Genomic DNA, 19,597 nt, shown 5'->3' with positions numbered 1-19,597 from the left:
TGTTCCGTGTAATCAAGATTCTCCGTATGTATGATTAAAATCTTAATTGACCTTTCGATCGATCGGAATATGCCGTTGAACCGATTCATTATGCAACTAAGAAATTCCCTTTGACATCGCAATGCGAGTCAAGGAGGAAGAACGAAAAAAAAAGTTGCTGAGGTTATCAGTCATTTCCATGATAACAGCAGCAAAGAAGTTGAATATTGGTGGGATTTATCTTGACTCGCATGTAAAGGAGGTTATTATCACAGTAACAGTCAATATATTATTATAAGGAATACACTCAGCTAGAAGACGATCGTTGAATAAGTTCAATGTGCAATTAATTGTTAACGTATAGACAATAATGGCACATCGTGACGTGTGTTATGGCATAAGGCATACGGAACGAGCGACTCAGTGATGATTAAGGTGCCAACATCGTATGTGCTCGAGCGAATAATTCAAAGCCAACATCAGAAGTGTATATACGTACAACATTGGGATTGAGAGAGTGTAATTAATAAATTTTTTAATTAATTATAAATATATTAATTAAACCAGCCTATAAAATTTATTCAATCCACAACTATGATTAAACACGAAAAAGTGGTATTTAAATAGTTAATACGAAGTTACTTGAACACGTGGTAATTATTTGATTGGTTTGTAAATTAGCTCGTGTATCAGACTTGATTCGTTGTGCCATTCAAGTGTGCGAAGGAGAAATCTATAAAACGGAAAATCTCTCTAAGGCCTGTAAATCTGTTGGAATTCCAAATCGGTCATTAAATATCACAAAAACGCAACTTACGTTATTCGGCATCGCGTTACTCGTGTAGTGCGATTTATTTGAACTATTATTTGATTAATCGACTTTCACGATTTTTTATCTTACGGTGGATATTATTGATATTTTTTATTATTATAACCCAAATATATTTATGTGTACGAATCGTGCGATTATTATTATTTTCACATTGCCAACGTTAGTGCATTTTAAAGAAGAAAATTGTTGAAGTACAAATATAAAAAAATAAATAATAAAAAATTACAAAAAAATTTTTTTTCAATATTTTGAATTTCATGTAAGACTCGCAATGTCTGATATTTCTAACTCGGGCAGTATTAATTGTTTCACAAATGTGTACGTAATCAGTGACTGGTATATTGTGTAGAGTGTACATATGGACAGTGATATCAGACTACTGCTGGACGTCGTCCATGGCAAAGTGTCAGTTCCTGGAAGGAGCGATCCTATTTCTAGGAAAATTAAAATCTTTGAAAGCGTCATAAAAAATATCTCCATCGTTTTCAAGACTTTGACCAACCCATTTTCCCATAAAATTTGACCGTGAGTAACGCATAATTAATACTTAACTGATAATCACGATAAGCAACAATCGTGACTCCTATACAACAATTGTAATAAACGTATAGGAGCAATATGAAAAAAAAATAAAAAATTCACCAAAAAATTTTATTTTCAGCATGCCGAATGACACTCCCAAAATGTCGTGCGAAAATTTACATATGATACCATTGAGTCTTTTCATCTTAATTCCAGTGACATTCATGATAACGTGAGTAAATATTCAGTCACGTAGTTGCACCAAGTCGCAATGAAATGCGTATAAAAATAACAATTCCCATCAATCAATACTATAAAAAGCTTAGTTAGGCGATAGATCGATCATATATCCTCGTGAACAATAATGTGTTCATTCGAAACAAGTATCCACTTTCACAAAGGCTAGTGGCTCTATTTGCAAAACAGATTATAGTCAATGCAGAATTATGATACTACCACATACCGTTCGAAATGTAAACGAAAGTTTTGACAATGAATTGAAGACGATATTCAGTAGCGCAACGAACATTAAAGAACATCAAAGAACATAACCACCGATGAAATCGATTAATTAATTATCGATCAATAAAAAAATTTTAATAAAAAAAAAATATTAAAATTTCTTTAGTTACACCATATCAGTACAATGGGATCACGTAGTACCTGGATTTCCTTATATATCAGAAACAGGTACCTTATCACCAGAATCCTGTATATTTGCACAATTTCTCAACATAGCCGCACTTCTACGTAAGTCGACCTCCTTATAAATATAATTAATTGTGATAAGCTTAACAGGCTTAATGTTATTATTCTTTTGTTACAGTTGCCTGTTGCGTATACATCAGGCATCGTCAAGTAGAACAATGGTACATTGAAAGAGGGGAGGACTTAATTGATCGAAAAGCCATTGTGATGAGTGCTTGGTGCGGTGGTCTCGCTTGTTTCGGTTTGGATATTCTTGCGAATTTTCAGGAAGCTCGTGTAGTTGCTGCTCACATGATAGGAGCCATGACGTGCTTTACAGCCGCGACAGTATATTTTTGTCTTCAGGTATTTTTAATCGATGGCTCGTCATTTCATTTAATTTCAATCACGACTGTTTGTTTCACTTTTTTTTAGACGTATCTTAGTTACAAAATGGCCCCTGCCGTAAACGGATGGATGATCGTATACGTTCGTGCCATTTTATCAGGCCTGACAATGATTCTGACGATCATTACTGTTATACCTGGTTACATCTCAGTGACGGAATTTAAAGGTGCCAACATGGGTATTTTATTATCGGTTACAAATAAATATTTAAATTGCGGATTTTTTTTACATCTGAAATCTTCCGGCGTACGAACCACTGTATTGTTTTTTTTTACTTATTGGATTTTATTTACGAGACTTTATCTCTCCTTTTTAATTCATCGCTTCCCGTCTGCGTATCGTGTTTGATTAAGTCTAACGACTTGTCAGAAATGCTATTACTTGTATAGCTTCAACGTAAGCGAGACGTTTTATAACCTTGTTCCTTTGCAGGTAGCGATTATAAGAAATGGTTGCCATCTGACGGCGGGTGGGGCTGGCACGTGGCCAGTGCTGTAGCCGAATGGATTCTTGCTCTGGTTTATTGTGCATTCCTCCTGACGTTTGTCTTAGAATTCCGTTTGATCAGCTTCGAGATGCCTGTAGTTACGGTAATGATAATTTATTCATTTTACTAAACGAGAAACGTACAGACTTTTTAAATACTGACTTCGTTGTCATAGCTTGAAAGTAAATTAAACGACTGATAATATTTATTTGTACATCAGTTAGGTCTAATTTGAAATACTAGAATTCTCTGGTAAGTCGTTTTCAGGAATATATGACATATGGCAAAATTTATTGATCGTGGACACGGGGAATAGTTATACACTGAAATTAGTATAATAAATAATCAAAATAGCCTGTCGAATAACTGGTATTTTTATTGTGTCTAATATACAGATTACTGCCGGTAAAAATTGATGGTCGGACGTTGAATTATGCGAGTCACAGAATTCGCATACTTACCGACCGAGAAAACTCAATCGATTAAATAAGTATTATTTTGATTGAATATATCAATTTTGACGGGTCATTTTTATCACGTGTATCTGAACGAAAAATTTATTGTTTAGATGTGAAATTAAAGAGAACTAGATTAAAGATTGATATGAATCTTATATAAAGATCTTTATATATCTTTATATATCTTACATAAAGATAATATTTTTAGGTTAAATAGAACATTTGTATGTATTACAGCTGACCTATCTCGACAAAACGGAAGATGAGAAAATGTTGGAGAAACCAGATGCGACCACTCAAGAAGTCTAAATAGTTTATTCATCTTAATGATTCGAGCTGTCTCGATATGGTCATTATTCAGGCTCGCTTGATAATTGAGATAATTATATTATCTAGGAACAATTGTGGACACATTTCTTGTGATAAACTTTATATTACGACTATTGGAAGATACTTTCGATTATTTTGATTCGAACAATATTAATCCCATTGTAAAAAAAGAGGATTTTTGAAAATTTAGTATTATATAAAATTTACATGTAATTTTGCTATATTTCTTACGATAGCTTTTATTCCTTTGATAAATTTAATTAACGAACCAAGAGGTTACGTACTGCTTAAATTTTTATTGTTATAATTTTTTTATCCAAATTTTGAATCTCTGATCTTTTGGCCTTGATCATAGCAATTAAATGCTGAGAAATATTGCTATGATTATTCAAGTAAAATTTTCACTATACTGTAAGACGTATGAACGCACATTATGCATTAAAATAATTTACTTGTTAGATAGTTCAATTAATTACTGATAACTGTACAAACTACTTTACCGACATTTATCAAATAACTTATGGTGTTGACTGAATATAAATATAATAGACATGCCCGTGTATTCTTTGCCGCGCGATTCTGATATGTATCTGTGTATAGCATTACAATTGATAAATTTAAGTTGTAGATGTCCAGGACACCCAGGATCGCGTGACACGATATCCCATAAGACGTCCAACTCTATTTGCCTCTTCGGTCAATGCTTACGGTTAAAATAAAAACTCAAAATCATATAAATTCTATCTCCCATTTCTGATATCTTGAACGATAAAAATCCTCATTTAATTTAATTTCCTACGGCTATTTCCCAAACCTAAACCGTAGTCTCTGCCAGTGAAGCTACTACAAGGAAATCTCTTATCAGGACAAGCAATTTGTATTTTCAAAAACAGACTAACCTAATTCGTAACGTACATGTACAAGTGTTTCAAGGGAAAAATTTTACCGATTCCCTGTGATAAAGACTGCTTTTATTTCAGAAATTTGCACAGATATAGACAACGGTAAGATTAAAATCGAATATTTCCCACAATATCCGTATAACGTAACGCATTACGTCAGGTACGTAATTTCGTAAAATTGATTCAAACTCTAATTTTTCTAGCGTGCTCCAAAATGTGCTCCCATAACAATATAAAACATGAATCCCAGATAAACCAATTATTAAATATTCTAATTATCAATATATTTACAGAAAACACTATTACAACTCGAATAAAATTATACACAATACATAAAAGCAATGTTGATAATGTCTGGATATCTAAGAATCATACGGTCAATTACCGTCGGGAGTCAGCGTCAAAAGACAAAAATTTGTTTTTAATTATTCATCAAGAAAATCATATGAGAATCTGCTTGGTTATTTGGAGTAGCAATAAAAAAAAAACATTTTTCTGTTTTAATAAATATTTTTTACTCACTGTATAAAAGCAGCGAAATAATTAGGGAAATATAAGGAGCATTTAAAGATAAATTTTTTAGTCATTAAAAACATGTACCTTGTTACATTTTGACGTTAACTTCCCGACGGTCATTCAGATTGATTCCTTTATGCGCTTTATCTTAACAGCAAGTCTCGCACAGTTTTATCCAAAGACGCTAGATGTCAGTAGCTGAACGACTGGAATGAAGAAATAAAATTAAGTAGGAAATAAAAATATGCGCATGAAACTCGATTCCACTTTTGGAGTATAGTTAATAGTGACAATTCATACAACTTATGTCACTTATTAAATCTCCATAAATTCTTTTATATTCACGGTGCTATCAGATAAATCAATTGCATACGTTAGGCCCGTTATCGATCATCGCCTCCGTCGACAATGCGAATCCCGTCGTAGCCGAGCTAAACGCGAACACGAACGTGCAGCTTGGCAAGCAGAGGTTCTCCCTCAGCAATCCTTAGAACGAGACCGGGAACTACAGAACTTCTCAAGAACTATTGAAAAAGTCTATTGTTGTAACATTGTTAAAAACCTACTTCCAGACTCGCCGCTACGATTTAGCGCCGTACTTTTGGTATCGCCTAAAACCGTAGCGTTATGCATGTCCCTGCTTATCTCTGGCTGAAATCTGCCAGGCAACAAGTTCCTCGTCTCTCTTAAAACATTTCATGGTATTACCAGAACTTCGTTATGGCAATATTGAAGGTCGCGGGCAAATTCACTGCGCCCGCGTACTTCTGCTTATCGGCTCTAGGAAAAGCAGTGACCGCAATGTTCTCGCAGCGCGATATCTTGCCGAGAGGGACAGTCGGTTCGAGAGCAGCTACGTCGAGTCAGGTCGCGGAATGAGAGAATAAAAACTACCAAGTATCACAGTGAGCACGCTTAAATAAACCGGGAATGATCGTCATCCGGTTATCTTGGTTGGTGGGAGAAAATCATGTATCCGGCATTCGAATGACTACCGTAAGGCAAAAGAGCATGTCGCACTTGGTAGCATGCCAAATTTGTTCCTGGCGCAGCGAGTAGCTCCCGGTTTGAAATCGATCGCAGTAACCGCCTCTAACCTCCAAGTTTAATTCGTGTTCCCGGTACGTCATTCCACTATTTGACGAGTAGTTACAGTTTTTCGAAAAAGCTTCAATATTTTTTTCTTTATATTTCAGTGACTTGTGTCCAAGAAAAACAGTTATTATTGTGTGTTACGTGTTTGTGGTGGCAAACTTCGTTTGTAATAGCAGTCTGTTGGGATTTTTCAGACGTAAAATTTGACAGGTAATTTATAACAACTTTACAAAATTATTAATCATATTTTTTTAACACCGATATATTAACTAAGAGTGAATTAGCGGTGATGCATGACGTATTCTTTTGATGATTCTAAAAATGGCAAATTACTACTTACTCTACATTGTTGTGTCAGTATTGTATAGAAATTTCTTGGAATATTATATCGTTCCAGAAAGTGTACTCTACATGAAATTTGATGGCAAAAATAAAAGGATAAAAGTCAATTGATAGGAAAGGATATCATTGATAACTATGAGTCTCTGTGTAACTTCATATTACACAGTTACTGTATACATATAGCTTTACTGTACGTGCCTCAAGTAGAAACAAAATTTTATATCACTTCTTTACTTATCATGATAGGCTGTCAAAATATTTATATAACTTAACCATTATTTTAAGTGCACGATAATACAAAGTTTCTTGAAACTCGTTTGACGTTTCATCAATGTCAATTGCGCGCAAACGACGTTGGAAAATAAAATTGAATGAAATACCTTTTGTTTTTAATGAATTCTCGAGTGGAGGTTAATTAACTATTTTCCTTAAACTGACAAAAATTACAGGAACATGATTTGAAAATTAGTGTACTATATATTATATATACATATATATTGCACGTGTAAGTTCCGCATTCGTTTTCTGGCACGTGTGCGTTATACATTATGGTATGCGTAATTTTATTAATATTCAAAAATAAACGGGAATCAGTACAATTTACATAACCTTATAAATATTCATTGATCAATGAATATGAAGTATGGAATTTTGTTGTGAATAAAAACACTATGCTCTTTTCGAAATAAGTAGTGTACGTCGATCAGATTCCCGAAATATAGCAAAGCACCGAGAGTGCCAGACTTAAAAATGAAATTGGCTAACACCCATCCGACCTAACTCAAAAGAAAATGTAAAACAAAATTAAAAACCGGGTAATAAATGATTCTGCTAATTTGTCAAAGAAGAAAATTATAAAAGCAAACTATTTGCACATTCAGCTTCACTGACTCGAAGTCTTTCAACGTCGGATCACGTGTAAACAGTCTTAGGTTATGACTTGAAAAGTCTTCCTCGTCGAATCGGATTACTCATCAGCATTTGTGCTGATATGAGATACCAAAAAAATATATGACAAAAAAACTTTTTAATAATACAGAAAATCAAGTGTAAAATTAAAAACTGGTAATTTTTTTTATAAAAATCGCAATCCAATATTCGTATCAAATATTTCTTATTTTGTGTGATAATTTATAAGTGACGTGGGGATATTTTGTTTCTAGGCCTCCAGAGTGCTCATTGATGAAAGAACAAACCTTGGTATGATCACTAAGATAAAGGTTCTCACACGTATGCGACCCGCTGAAGGTTAGAGGAACGTGAATATGAACCAAGGTTCGTTTCTCTGTCTATTCGAGAGATCTTGATAGTGAATTGACTCGCCGCATTGTGGCAGAGTTACTTCAGTCTTCGTAGAGGCCGAGTGATCTCATAAGAGACTGCGATCATGGAAAAGGAACCGATCTTCGAAAATGTGCATTACTTGCCTATCGTGCTATTCGTGGCACTGCCTACAACGTTTATTGTAACGTAAGTAATAGATACGAGTATATCAAATAAAATTAGTGTAATCGATTGACATCAGTTTCAAATAGAAATTATATAAAAATGATTGTTGAGGATGAATTTAAATTTTGATAAACGATAGATTTAACTATGCAATTGTTCGTATACGCTTAATTAATATTGTTTATAATCCAATCATACAATTATTAATGAATTTATTATAATATAATTTATTTAAATCTGTTTCTTTGGACAAACTCGATATACAATAATAGATCCGAAAGTCTTGTTCGCCTTGAACGTTTTGACTGAGAAAAAACAATATAAATTTTTTGCGCATACACGAGTTTATTCAATGACACAGCAAATGAATAGGCATGGATAAGAGAATTTTTGATTTAACAATGGGCAACGTTTAAAATCTAAAAAAATTATAGATCGATATAATACGAAATTTTTCATTACTTACATTTAATAATAGCTGACAACGATAATTTCATGACGAATGTCCATAATCTTCTCAACAATCATCCTTGTCATTCCACGTATTAATTCTCGCATCGTGTAACACTGTCCACGATCACTTGTGATTGTTCAGGTGGTATTAACATGGAGTTCCACAATTGACTCATGATTTATGTTTCCAGGTATGTCATAGCCGTACTTCTTGGGCACGTGGAGGCCGGTTTCCCGTACATTTCCGATGCTGCAACATATGCGCCGGAAAGTTGCATATTCGCTCAATTTATTAATATGACAGCAGCTCTCAGTAAGTCAAAACAAATATTTACAGGCGCAAACGATAGGTCAATAAAATCAAGGCGTATATGTGACATTTTGTACAACACGTGACCTTTATAATTCTCATTGGCCCATAAATGCCAGAAGGAATTTCCAGAAAGGAAATTTTATGCCTAAAATATTTCATATTCTCTTGGCCACGCGTAATACAGATCCCAGGACCGTAAATAACAATATGTCGGTATAAAACAAAAGTCCTTCCATGGTAACTGACTTAATATCCGTTACTGATGCGGAACACGCGAATCGTCTACCATCAACGTTTAAGGATTCCTAAGAGCTTCTCGATGCTATGCAAATTATTGTTATCCTTGAAACGCCTGACTGGACTGCACTAATCGAATTCAATTTGGGGACGAAGGATGCGCCAAGATTATTTTAGCATATTGTAAACGTATTATTATTCGCATTGATTCGTTAATTTTTTCAAAAATTTTGTTTTACTCGCCAAATAAATTCATTGCCGTCATATAGGATTCAATGTTAACATGTTCATTAAATTAACATAGTAATACTATTAACACATATATGCAAATACGTTCCTAAATTTATTACTATAATATTTTCTGTGCATAAATTAAATAGCTTAAAGAATAAAGAATTAGTATAAAGGTGTATTAAGCAATTCCATTCACAAGATCAATGTCAACAGTTACGCCATCGTAGTAGCAAGGTCTTTGAACCAGCAGTAATAGTAACGAGAAAGCCATGGATTGGAGTCAGCAGATGAGCGTTAATTAGATCGTCATTATGATTACGCAATATTGCACAATAATTCGGTAGAAAATAAATACTTTACTAAAGTTCAAGTCATTGCACTTTTAATGACTGTCGATTCCGAGCGTGTTCAAAGTTCTTAAAGTATCGTGGACAATAGTTTTCCATCGAGGTGATCGAAGTCTTTTCTTGACCTTACGACTGTGACCTTAAGAAAGTATTAAAAATTCCTTCAAATATTCCCTCAACGATTAAGGAGCCAATGGCCGGAAAAGGTCTGCGTAGAATTCTAATAGAAATCGAGAGTTTCAGGAAATCATTTAAATTCGTAAAATCAAACGTTGCATGAGTTTTGATTTTCTTATCATTTTTTGAGATTATCAGATATATTGTTATGAACTTCAATCGTTGTTATTGATCCAGACATCAATGAATTAACGCTGATCGATCGTCGATAATATATCTTGACAGTCTGATAATACTTGACGACAATAATTCTTGAAATATTAATTTTCTCATATTAACAATTGAATTATCTTTACATTGTATTATCATCTTTCAGTGTGCTTCGTGATTTACATCAGATACTCGCAAATCAAGGAGTGTAACAGTGTTTACAAATTAAACGAATCATTACCAAAATGGAATCGGATGGCCTTGATAATGGGTATGATATCAACCATTGGACTATCCATAGTAGCAAATTTTCAAGAAACCTCCGTTGTGGTGGTACACCTGATCGGAGCATTTATGTGTTTCGGAGGTGGTACAGCTTACTTCTGGACACAGGTGAGATACTGTAAAAATAAAATGAAAACTGATAAAAGCAGATCTACAGATTCACTTAGAAAAAGATATTCACAATTTTTTCTTTCTTTCAGGCTATGTGCTCTTATTACTTGCATCCACTTGGATGCTCCATAAGAATTGCTCACTTGCGCTTAGCACTCTCCATATTTTGCACGGTGTGCTTCTTTATCATTCTTATCACAGGAATGTTGGCTCACATGGCCTATAATGGTAAATTATTAATTATACAATAATTAATTAAAAATAATCAACATCATCAATCGCACTTATATTTACTAAATATTAAACATATTTCTTAAGAATCAGTTGAAAATTCATTCCCTACGAATAACACCTATTTTCCACGCAGGTACAAATCCTAGAAAGTGGTACAAAGAGGACGGCGGCTGGGAACTGCACGTAGTGAGTACTGTGACCGAGTGGATATGTGCTGTGGCTTTTTGCGTCTACATACTCACGTTCACCGATGAGTTCAGAGAGATTGAATTGAAGCATCCAAAGGTGAGAGAGCGGCTACGAAAAACTGTATAAAATTTATAATTAGAATCGTATTAAAATTACGTGATGCCGTACACGTCGCAAAGCTAATGTCAATAGAAATACATGAATTATCAGATAAGAACGCTTATATACAAGTTTAAATCAAGATTACATAGAAACAGTCAAAGTAATAACTGTAGGTACTCCAGTTACGGACTAATGGACCCAAGCAGCTCAGGGTCTCTATTTTATTTAGCCCATTGCCGCGGGTCACGCAGCTTCCGAGATAATTGATTTCTAAACAACCAGAGAAACCGATACAGTTTCCATAATGAAAGTTTGCTTGTTCTTACTGATAACGGAGAATCGAATGGGTCCGTGTAAACAATACGTGCAAAATTTCAATTAAAATATCTTGTTACGTCTCTACAATAATATCTAGTTTCGTTGACAAACCTGATAAAAAGAAATTAAATAAAAGTAGCAATAAAACTTTTTATTTACCAGTACAGTAAATCATATATTACCGTAGTAAGGCCACCGGATATGGTTTTCACTATTTATCGTCGGCTGTAAAACACCAAAAAAAAATAATGGTTAAAGTTCTGCGTCAACTGCGCACCCACCAAGGAGATAAAATTTATGAAAAAAAAAAATGCTCAACTGCTCTGTGTAAAACATATCATGCTGGCACATCTACACACTAATCATATTTTCTTAGGGACTATAATTATTTAATGATAAATTATATGAAGTAGTAAATTACGGTCCGTCCTGAAACTGTCTAACCAGGTGCAATCTGGTGGACTTTCTCTTCTAGTATTTTTACATAAAATAATTATTCAATTTTCCTTTTTAAGGTCATTTACAAATCTGGACGTTTAACGTCCAGCAACGAGATCCTGAACGAAAGTCAGCATTCCGTCATCCAGATTCAAACGCCACCTACGATTACTTGATCGGCCATCAACAGAGGCGGCGGCTACGTCAACCTCCTCTCGCATTCGCCAGTCAACACGCCATGCCCCAGCTACAGGGTACGCGACTTTGACTTCCTCGATGACACCGTCGACGCTGTTCAACCGGAAAAGACTGACCTGACCGACGTGCTCTGCCCCGTGCAGATACACGTGGATCCTGCCGGTGGTAATATCTCTATCAGAGAGACGGATTATTTCCGCAAGCAGGAAGTCGGGGCCAATCTACTCGACCTGGACAGCGACGACGAGCGTATCCTCGATGGAAATTATATATTGATCGGTGACGGTCAGAGCGCCGATACGACGCCTAAGAAAACGCCTTACCCCGACGCCAATAGTCACAGTAATTATAATATTCTCGGCGACGGTACCAGGAGCTTCGATTCCTTGTCGAGAAACGTTAACGTACCGTACTCTATAGCAAATAGCCATAGAAATACTTTTCAAGATTCAAACAGTCACAGCAACTACGACGTCTTCTCCGATACTTCCGAAAGAAACTGCAAAACTTCCTACGAAAACGACTCCTCGCATTCCTTAGCCAATAGTCATGGGATCTATAGAATTTTGTCCGAGAGCAGCGACAGGACTGGGGAAATGAAGAATAATTCGCAAGAGAACTTGATACCGTCTGGAGAGATGAATTATGAAATAGCTAATAGCCACAGTAACTATCAGATATTCTATAATAGTCAGACCCAGTACGAAGTTGGTGACGATGGCAGAGGAAACTTCACGAGAAAGTCTTTGATCGAGGCGGAAGAGTACGAACGTTTCCAAAGTTTGATCAGAGCTCAGATGAAGAGTACAGACGTGATCAGCCCTACGAGAAGCGAGACCAGTCACAGTTCGCGTAGCACCGAAGAGACCAGTACCACGTGTGACATTGAAGAGTGTCTTATACAGATCGAGGAGAGTCTTATGAATATAGAGCAGAATCTTCTGCACGTGCAGGATTTGGATATACCTGAATTGAAAAATTTACTGTATAAAAGTCCGAGTATCGAGAAGAGTCTCTTCGAGGTCCAGGATCTTTTGTGCACGGAGAATATTGAATCTGCGAAGAGAGGCAAACTCTTCTCTTTGAATATCGATGATCGGACTGAAAATCTTATGTATATCAGGTCTAAGGAAGATTCCCCAGACTCTGATCGCGAAACTTTTACCAATGATGAAAATCTACTTCAGTTCACGGATGATAAGTCGCTGAGCGATCACGCTGAAAATTCTGCTAATGTTTCAAGCGTGATGAACTCTATTTTTTATGCGAACGCAGACAAAAACGTTCATTTCATTCCGAATAGCTTGAGCAAGACACCAGTCAAGAGCAGCTTCGATAGAACTAAGGAAAACATTAAAGCCTCTTCCTTTGACTATAGCGATTTTACAAATGATCCAAATGCTGACACTAGCTTTGATGATATTAATTATAATCTGAACAATGAGGTGGACGAGAAGGGACTATCGGATAGGAAAAAATGTCACAGCAGAACGAATTCGCTGGATGAAAATTCAATTTTTCAAAATTCTACCGATTTCGGTGATCCGCGTAAAACTTCACTTGAGAATTTGTTCTCCGACAGCAAGGAATATTATTTGGAAATTAACTCCAAAGCCAAGTCAGAGGACGCACTGGAGCAATACGACAATGAATCTTCGGTTGTCAAAAAATCTAAATCGTCAAGACACACCAGGAGACGATCCAGGGATTATCGTTTGGCAGAAGTCGAAGCCAAGGCTGAGGAATTTCGGAAAAAAATTGAAAATATAATATCAAGTCGACGTTCCGCCATTCCTAATCTCGAGGGTACAAAGGTCTCTCTGAGAAATTCAAAGGAGACACCGGAAAATCGTTCAAACTCTTTGGAAAAGTCTCCAAAGATTCGCAAGACTTCCGTAGACACGATCAACGAAAAGGACAAGGATTCGCCAACGAGCAAACCCTTCAAACCAAACAGTTACGAAAAACGCAAAAGGAAGAAACTCGCGAACAGAACGCAATCCACGGAAAATGCACTGGTACCAAGTAAATTAATCTCGTTATCCTTATCTCTGTTATTGGCAGCTTTACTGCAAGCTGTCAGATGCTTAACTGACTTGGTAGAGGATGCCTTCAGATCTGTGAGTTACGATAGAAGTGGGTTGCTCGAATGAACGAAAACAAGAAAAAAAATTCAACGCTCCATAAAAGTGGAACTTGATAAACATTCGACGAGAAACGTCGTACGATCCATCTTCAACAGAGATAGATAATTACTTCCCGAATAAACGTCAGGAACAAGAAAGTCTATCCTGTATAAGAATCACGCGAAATACTTCTTCTTTATTTTTAAATATAATATTTACGAGTATTGCTCCGATATTTTACTAATTATGCCATCTACGTATTGCTAACAGCGCCTGTACTTATCTTTTCATGTATAATTATTACCTAAGCAACGTGTGATTACATAGAGCTTTGCGATCCGATTGTAAGAAAAGTTCATCCGCCCAATGTTTACATGGCAAATTACGTTGCCCAGGTTCGATTTTATTAACAGCCATTATACACATGTCTATTTGCATTATATATTCTTCATCCAATTTCTGATCTATGATCGTGTTACAGGATAGCGTTATTACGAAAACGTTTAACCAGAATGCTAAAACGAAGGAGAGGGTTTAAGCTAAGCGTAAACCACAATCTAAATTAGTAACCAAAGAAATAACTTCTGTCCAAACCTCTATGACATGATCGATTTCTGTGATAGATCGTCCATACCTTATAATCTTCCACCGGTTAAATACGCCATTAAGGGATCGATGAAATTTTTACAAAAAAATTAAAAAATTTTTCACTCAAAACCGTTCACGATGAAACGACGAAAAACATGATTGTGTTCTACGTATTTGATGTATGTATCCGTACTTTAGTAATTAGTATCTACGATCGGGATCAGGAGATCAGTTCAACTTTGAGGGGCCATCTACTTATGGCTCAACGAACAAAGTAGTCCCTTGAAGTACAAAACTGGTATAGCAATTTCATTACGGTCAGATCAGTGATACGTTTGATTCAGATCACCATGTTTCTCGTAATCAGCATAATTAAAAATATTACATAGATACAAGATTGATCTACGCGTAGAGTTCGTTGAGATTGCCATAATTTGTTTATTAATTATCCATAAGACGTTATTCAAGAGAAATCGAGGTCCAGACTTTCCTAATATCCTTCTAAGATTCGTCACACAGAAATTAAGCATTTCTTGTCCATATGTAAAAATCTAATGCAATTGGATTATTGAGGATTTATATAAATTATTATGCAAGCTTTCTGACATAGCACAAGCGTTTGACTGAGATCCGTTAAGAATGGAATTATTCCAATTTTTAATCCGACGCAAAAATTTCTTATTAATATTTTATATCATTCAATGATCTATAATGTAGATACGTGACCGTGCGTACGAATTTGTCGTAGGAAATGAAAATGAAATTGTTTCATCGTTGAAGCAAGTCGCTATGTTAAAATATGAAAAATATTTCAATGATTCACGAGTCAAGTATTATTGGACTTAAAAATTTGCTAAGTAACTCTGACTTAATTAATATTAACTCGTGGGAGCGAAGCGCAGACTAAGCCCACGATAAGATACTATCTTAAAATTATTAATCACATTTCGTATAATTTCATGAATTTTACGTTACGCCTGAATATTAGATACATACTTAGCCTGTATAAATTGCCTAGGGAAACACACGGAGCTTCTGCATTTATAAAAAGCATGTTTATACTTAAACGACGCGACGCTTTTATATACTGCAAAAGTATCAACGGAAGCCAATAAATAATTCATATTCGCTTTGTGATGGATATCAGGCAAAGTTGATGATTGAAAAAAATTACTAAAAAAAAAAAAGAAAAAAAAACTAAGTTACTCTTCCTCCGAATTACTTTATTGGCTTCCTTGCCTAATACATTAGTGGCCATTGAAAAATATCAAATTTGTTGAATACGCTTAAATGTTTTCCTTACGTGTGTAATTTTAAGAACTTATCGAGGAACTGTATCGCGCGTGAGGAAACGATTAAATACCAAAAAAAAAAAAAAAAAAAAAAAAAAAAAAAAAAAAAAAAAAAAAAAAAAAAGAATGAAGGGGGATTGAAGTAAGTACGAGGTAATTGCACGATAGAAAAAAAAAAAGGAAAATAAGCCTAATCGACAGCCACGAGCATATAACGAAGTAAACGAGTATTCTTATCAATAGCAGTACATGCTGTCTTCGTGTACGAAATCTATGATATCTCCAGCATAAGTAAGTAGTATTATTTTCGAAAGTGCCTAAAAACGTGTAATATGTAAGGTGCAGTACCTAAGCCTGATTCATGGTATGTAACTAAAAACAGAAACACGAATATATGTGAGAAATTTTTTTTTCTACCTACATACCACCTACCGCCATTTTTTAAGTCGTCCGATAACGAGGAAAATTATGAAAATACTAAGAGAGATGGAAGACGCGTGTAATGCACCGTGAATCGTGCATACTTAATAACCGTGAACTTTCTCGATAGCGCAATTCTCGGTTGTGCTGGAGTCACAGCCAAAACCATTGGAAATAAGGACTTTGCATGCTTCGCAACGATTACGGTCTCGGTAACCACGTATAAACGGTCTGCTATTGAGGAAAAGGGGGACAAGGGTAGTAGGGAAAGAAATAAAAGATAAGAGCGCGAGAACACGGTGACGCTAAGAATAGCGTGGCAGCAGATAGCTCTAGAAAAAAAGTGACTCGAATCCTTGTCGAAAGAAAATTATAAACTGTGACGGTTGATTAAAAATTTGCAATAAAAAAATATAAAAATATTTGATTTTCATACTATCGAGAAATTTCGAGGTACTTTGGGCTATCGATCCACCCGGAACGTACAGCAATACGTACCTTATAATAATATCGCCATTACCGGTTTAACGCTCGACGGTTTAACGTGCTACGTCCACGGGATATTAATCGTTTAAGGATGACATCGGCCACTTTTACGATCTCATTTACGCTTCTGGACGCAGAACATAAAAGCGCTATTAGGACCTTTCCGCTGTATCCAAACCCTCGGGACAGGATGTACGAAGTGCGACGAAGCATTTGCTACCCGGTTGTAAAATGGATGATAAACAAGGCTACGTGAAATAGAAAGAGACACGAATGGCAAAGTGCATCCCCGTGTGCATTTCTGGATGACGTTTTGTATGGGAAAGAATAAAAAATTCGACTTGTCCAAATTTATGTAAAATTTCACGGTTTAGGTACACGTGGAGTTTTTTCGAGGAAGATCTTCACTGGTCAGGCTTAGTCCCTGTCGTTAAACAATAGCAATTTAATTTATTTTATGAATGACATTCACTGCCGGAAGAGCACTCTAAGGCGGGCGAAATTGGACTTGATGTAAATTGATGCTAAAAGGACCAAAGGCCAATTCTGGCTAGACAATACGAGATAACGAGTGAGACGTTACAATGCAATACAATTAGGGTCAAGTTTGTACTATAAAAAGGATGAAATTCCCAAGTCCTTGATGCGCAGCTCACTGCGCAAATACTCTTTATAAAATTAAACTTTTATTCATTTTATATTCGTGCAGGACAGCAGCCAACCTCGTGCCTGTACTATGTAATAGGTTATGCACGATTTATATAAATATCTGGATGTGATTTACAATCATTATTCAAATTCGTTCTATGACTGTTTAAAGACAGAAGAATTAATGTAAAATTGTTTGAGACGTCAAGCAAATTTCTTTTCAATCTTTCAAAGATTGTACTAAGCTGGTTATACGTTCTGAAAGAGAAATGCGTCAGTCGAAGGGGATGCTGACAAAGGGGATGAAGAAATATTAATACGGACTGTATTCAGTAACGCAGTAAATATACAGCATAGTAGTTTCAGAAGGATTTGTTGGATGTCCATGGGACGTTTATGGGACCTGTAATATCAACGTCCACGTGTGACGTCTTATTGATGTCGATGAAACTTTCGTGCTTTACGAGCAGGGGAAACAATGAGTGTGGACAGATTGACAAGTCTTTTTGGATGTTTAGAGAAAAGAGAGTAAGAGAAAGACAAGACGGATCCACTAAAGGAAAATATGAGAAAGGAAAAGGGGCCTGGAGCTTGATGAAATATTCATGTCCTAGCTGACTGCTATTCTGGCTCAGTGGATTCCTAACTTTCTGTCTTTCGTGTTTCGGTTTTCCACCAGCCGACAAGCACGGCGTGTTGCACGATTCACGGCGTTGCAATACGAACCGACGTCACTTTGACGATCCGAATTTACGTCTCTTGACGTGCACATCGAAAAGAACAAACGGACTGTTGAAAATGCTTGCGAAATATATACTATATACAGATTGTACGTATTTGGGGCGAAACGGTGAACGATTTTTGAAATATGACGTGACGACCATTCGATATTTTTTTATTGTGCATCGAATGGGCATACTATTAATATTTAAAATCCTTTCGCAGATGAAAATTATTTCAAATGACATCGATAGAATTTTAATGCAAAAGAATAGAGAAAAATAATAGAACTGGAAAAACGTTCGTACAAAATTTCAATGAAAAAATATAACGGTCGTTGGACGTTCTCAAACTTTTTGTTCGTATCCCTTAAGCGCTTAGTAATTACGTCAAGAGCTTCGCTTCCACCCTGATTTCCTCGTGATTACAGGGGCGGCTACTTTTCTTCCCTTCTTCTCTTGGCATTCGGAGGGACTCCTTAGTCGGGAAGATAGTACAAGAGCAATTGGAAATTGCGAACGAATTTTAATCTAGATTCGCCGTGACAAAGGATATGTATTTAAATGTATGCATATGTAGTATATAACATATGTATACATGACCTATGGATGAACGTTCTGGGTACCGAATTTCAAAATCTAAAATATTCTATTCAGGCTACCCAACCTTCGTAACCGGACTACCAGAGGTACATACATACATGCATACATGCATACTGTGTAGATTTTGAAAGGGTTGAAAATATTTTTATAAATTATTTCCTTTTCGTGCTGCCCATTAGCCTCGTATACGACCGTGTATGTACGTATGTAGAATATTTGCATGCAACTGCACATTCAACGAGTTTCACGTGCGCCTTAAACGTTACATCACTGACTCTCATAGTCAGAAATAAATTTAGTTGAAAACGCGATTTGCATACGAAAAATGTGAATCGCTTGTATTTTTTATGAGCATAAAATCGTTTAGAGCTACAAAATTTTCCTTTTACGAATTACACTCTTGCATAATCTTTTATCGCGAATTTTCATAATCCTTCTTTATCATAAATTCAGTATCTACAATGAAATGCAATTGGGACTAAGAAATTTTGAGAGGGTAAAATGAATGTTTTTTTTTTTTTAAAAAGCGTTTTTGAAGTTATAAAACTGATGTGTTAAAAAATGCGCTTTTTCAGGCAAAATATGGTGATTCTCATAGAAAATTGTATACGAGAAGAAAATAGATGAATATCCAATCTATTTATACCGAACTGGAATAGCGAAGAATGTGTATAACATGGCAGACGTGTAGATAAAAGCAAAACACGTTCCAGTGCATTGTTTGCAAAGCAATGAATAATGGTGAAAGCAATTTCTCTCGATAAGCGATCGATCAAATTTACTTCGTGCGATAGATAGCCAAAATAGAGATATATACCGTATCGCTATAAAAGTAAGTGTCATGAATTATACAGTGAATTGGGTTAAATGAAAAAAGAGAGAGACGGGGAGATACTTTTCATTTTAGAAATTATAAATGGTT

General features: G+C 35.6%; 3 protein-coding genes across 7 annotated transcripts; all 3 read left to right on the top strand.

The window, feature by feature from the left end:
• Window positions 1-244: 244 nt before the first annotated feature.
• Window positions 245-4,255, top strand: LOC107269911 (DNA damage-regulated autophagy modulator protein 1). Of its 3 annotated transcripts, XM_025087110.1 has the most exons (8): window positions 247-498; window positions 1,161-1,336; window positions 1,473-1,565; window positions 1,962-2,083; window positions 2,160-2,386; window positions 2,456-2,594; window positions 2,861-3,018; window positions 3,611-4,255. In XM_025087110.1, the coding sequence occupies exons 3-8, from the start codon at window positions 1,474-1,476 to the stop codon at window positions 3,680-3,682; spliced, it is 810 nt and encodes a 269-aa protein (XP_024942878.1). In that variant the 5' UTR covers window positions 247-498; window positions 1,161-1,336; window position 1,473; the 3' UTR covers window positions 3,683-4,255. The 3 variants fall into 3 exon arrangements, with proteins under 3 accessions (XP_024942879.1, XP_024942878.1, XP_015599826.1); XM_025087111.1 differs by lacking the exon at window positions 3,611-4,255 and adding an exon at window positions 3,311-3,518 and having other exon boundaries at window positions 245-1,336; XM_015744340.2 differs by having other exon boundaries at window positions 247-1,336.
• Window positions 4,256-5,860: 1,605 nt separating this feature from the next.
• On the top strand, window positions 5,861-11,807 carry LOC107269910 (DNA damage-regulated autophagy modulator protein 2). 3 transcript variants are annotated; one of them, XM_015744338.2, is made up of 8 exons: window positions 5,861-6,242; window positions 6,318-6,426; window positions 7,722-8,028; window positions 8,652-8,773; window positions 10,085-10,311; window positions 10,404-10,542; window positions 10,682-10,833; window positions 11,673-11,807. In XM_015744338.2, exons 3-8 carry the CDS (start codon window positions 7,946-7,948, stop codon window positions 11,769-11,771), a joined length of 822 nt encoding a protein of 273 aa, XP_015599824.1. In that variant the 5' UTR covers window positions 5,861-6,242; window positions 6,318-6,426; window positions 7,722-7,945; the 3' UTR covers window positions 11,772-11,807. The 3 variants fall into 3 exon arrangements, with proteins under 3 accessions (XP_015599824.1, XP_024942876.1, XP_015599825.1); XM_025087108.1 differs by having other exon boundaries at window positions 5,861-6,426; XM_015744339.2 differs by lacking the exons at window positions 5,861-6,242; window positions 6,318-6,426 and adding an exon at window positions 7,188-7,623.
• A 26-nt stretch (window positions 11,808-11,833) lies between these two features.
• On the top strand, window positions 11,834-13,946 carry LOC107269767. Its single transcript, XM_015743991.1, has 2 exons — window positions 11,834-11,849; window positions 11,977-13,946. Exons 1-2 carry the CDS (start codon window positions 11,834-11,836, stop codon window positions 13,944-13,946), a joined length of 1,986 nt encoding a protein of 661 aa, XP_015599477.1.
• Window positions 13,947-19,597: the final 5,651 nt, after the last annotated feature.

The sequence above is a fragment of the Cephus cinctus genome, unplaced genomic scaffold (assembly GCF_000341935.2).
Source record: "Cephus cinctus unplaced genomic scaffold, Ccin1 Ccin1_scaffold0690, whole genome shotgun sequence".
In the NCBI taxonomy this organism is placed as follows: Eukaryota; Metazoa; Arthropoda; class Insecta; order Hymenoptera; family Cephidae; genus Cephus; species Cephus cinctus.
This window is presented reverse-complemented; position numbering and strand designations above follow the sequence as displayed.

Excerpts from the sequence above, each read along its gene's own strand:
- LOC107269911 (XM_025087110.1), top strand. The coding sequence starts at position 1,474 with ATGCCGAATGACACTCCCAAAATGTCGTGCGAAAATTTACATATGATA. Across the intron at positions 2,084-2,159 it reads CAACATAGCCGCACTTCTAC|TTGCCTGTTGCGTATACATC; the intron begins GTAAGTCGACCT and ends CTTTTGTTACAG. Across the intron at positions 2,387-2,455 it reads CAGTATATTTTTGTCTTCAG|ACGTATCTTAGTTACAAAAT; the intron begins GTATTTTTAATC and ends ACTTTTTTTTAG.
- LOC107269910 (XM_015744338.2), top strand. The coding sequence starts at position 7,946 with ATGGAAAAGGAACCGATCTTCGAAAATGTGCATTACTTGCCTATCGTG. Across the intron at positions 10,543-10,681 it reads GGCTCACATGGCCTATAATG|GTACAAATCCTAGAAAGTGG; the intron begins GTAAATTATTAA and ends TTTTCCACGCAG. Across the intron at positions 10,834-11,672 it reads TTGAATTGAAGCATCCAAAG|GTCATTTACAAATCTGGACG; the intron begins GTGAGAGAGCGG and ends TTCCTTTTTAAG.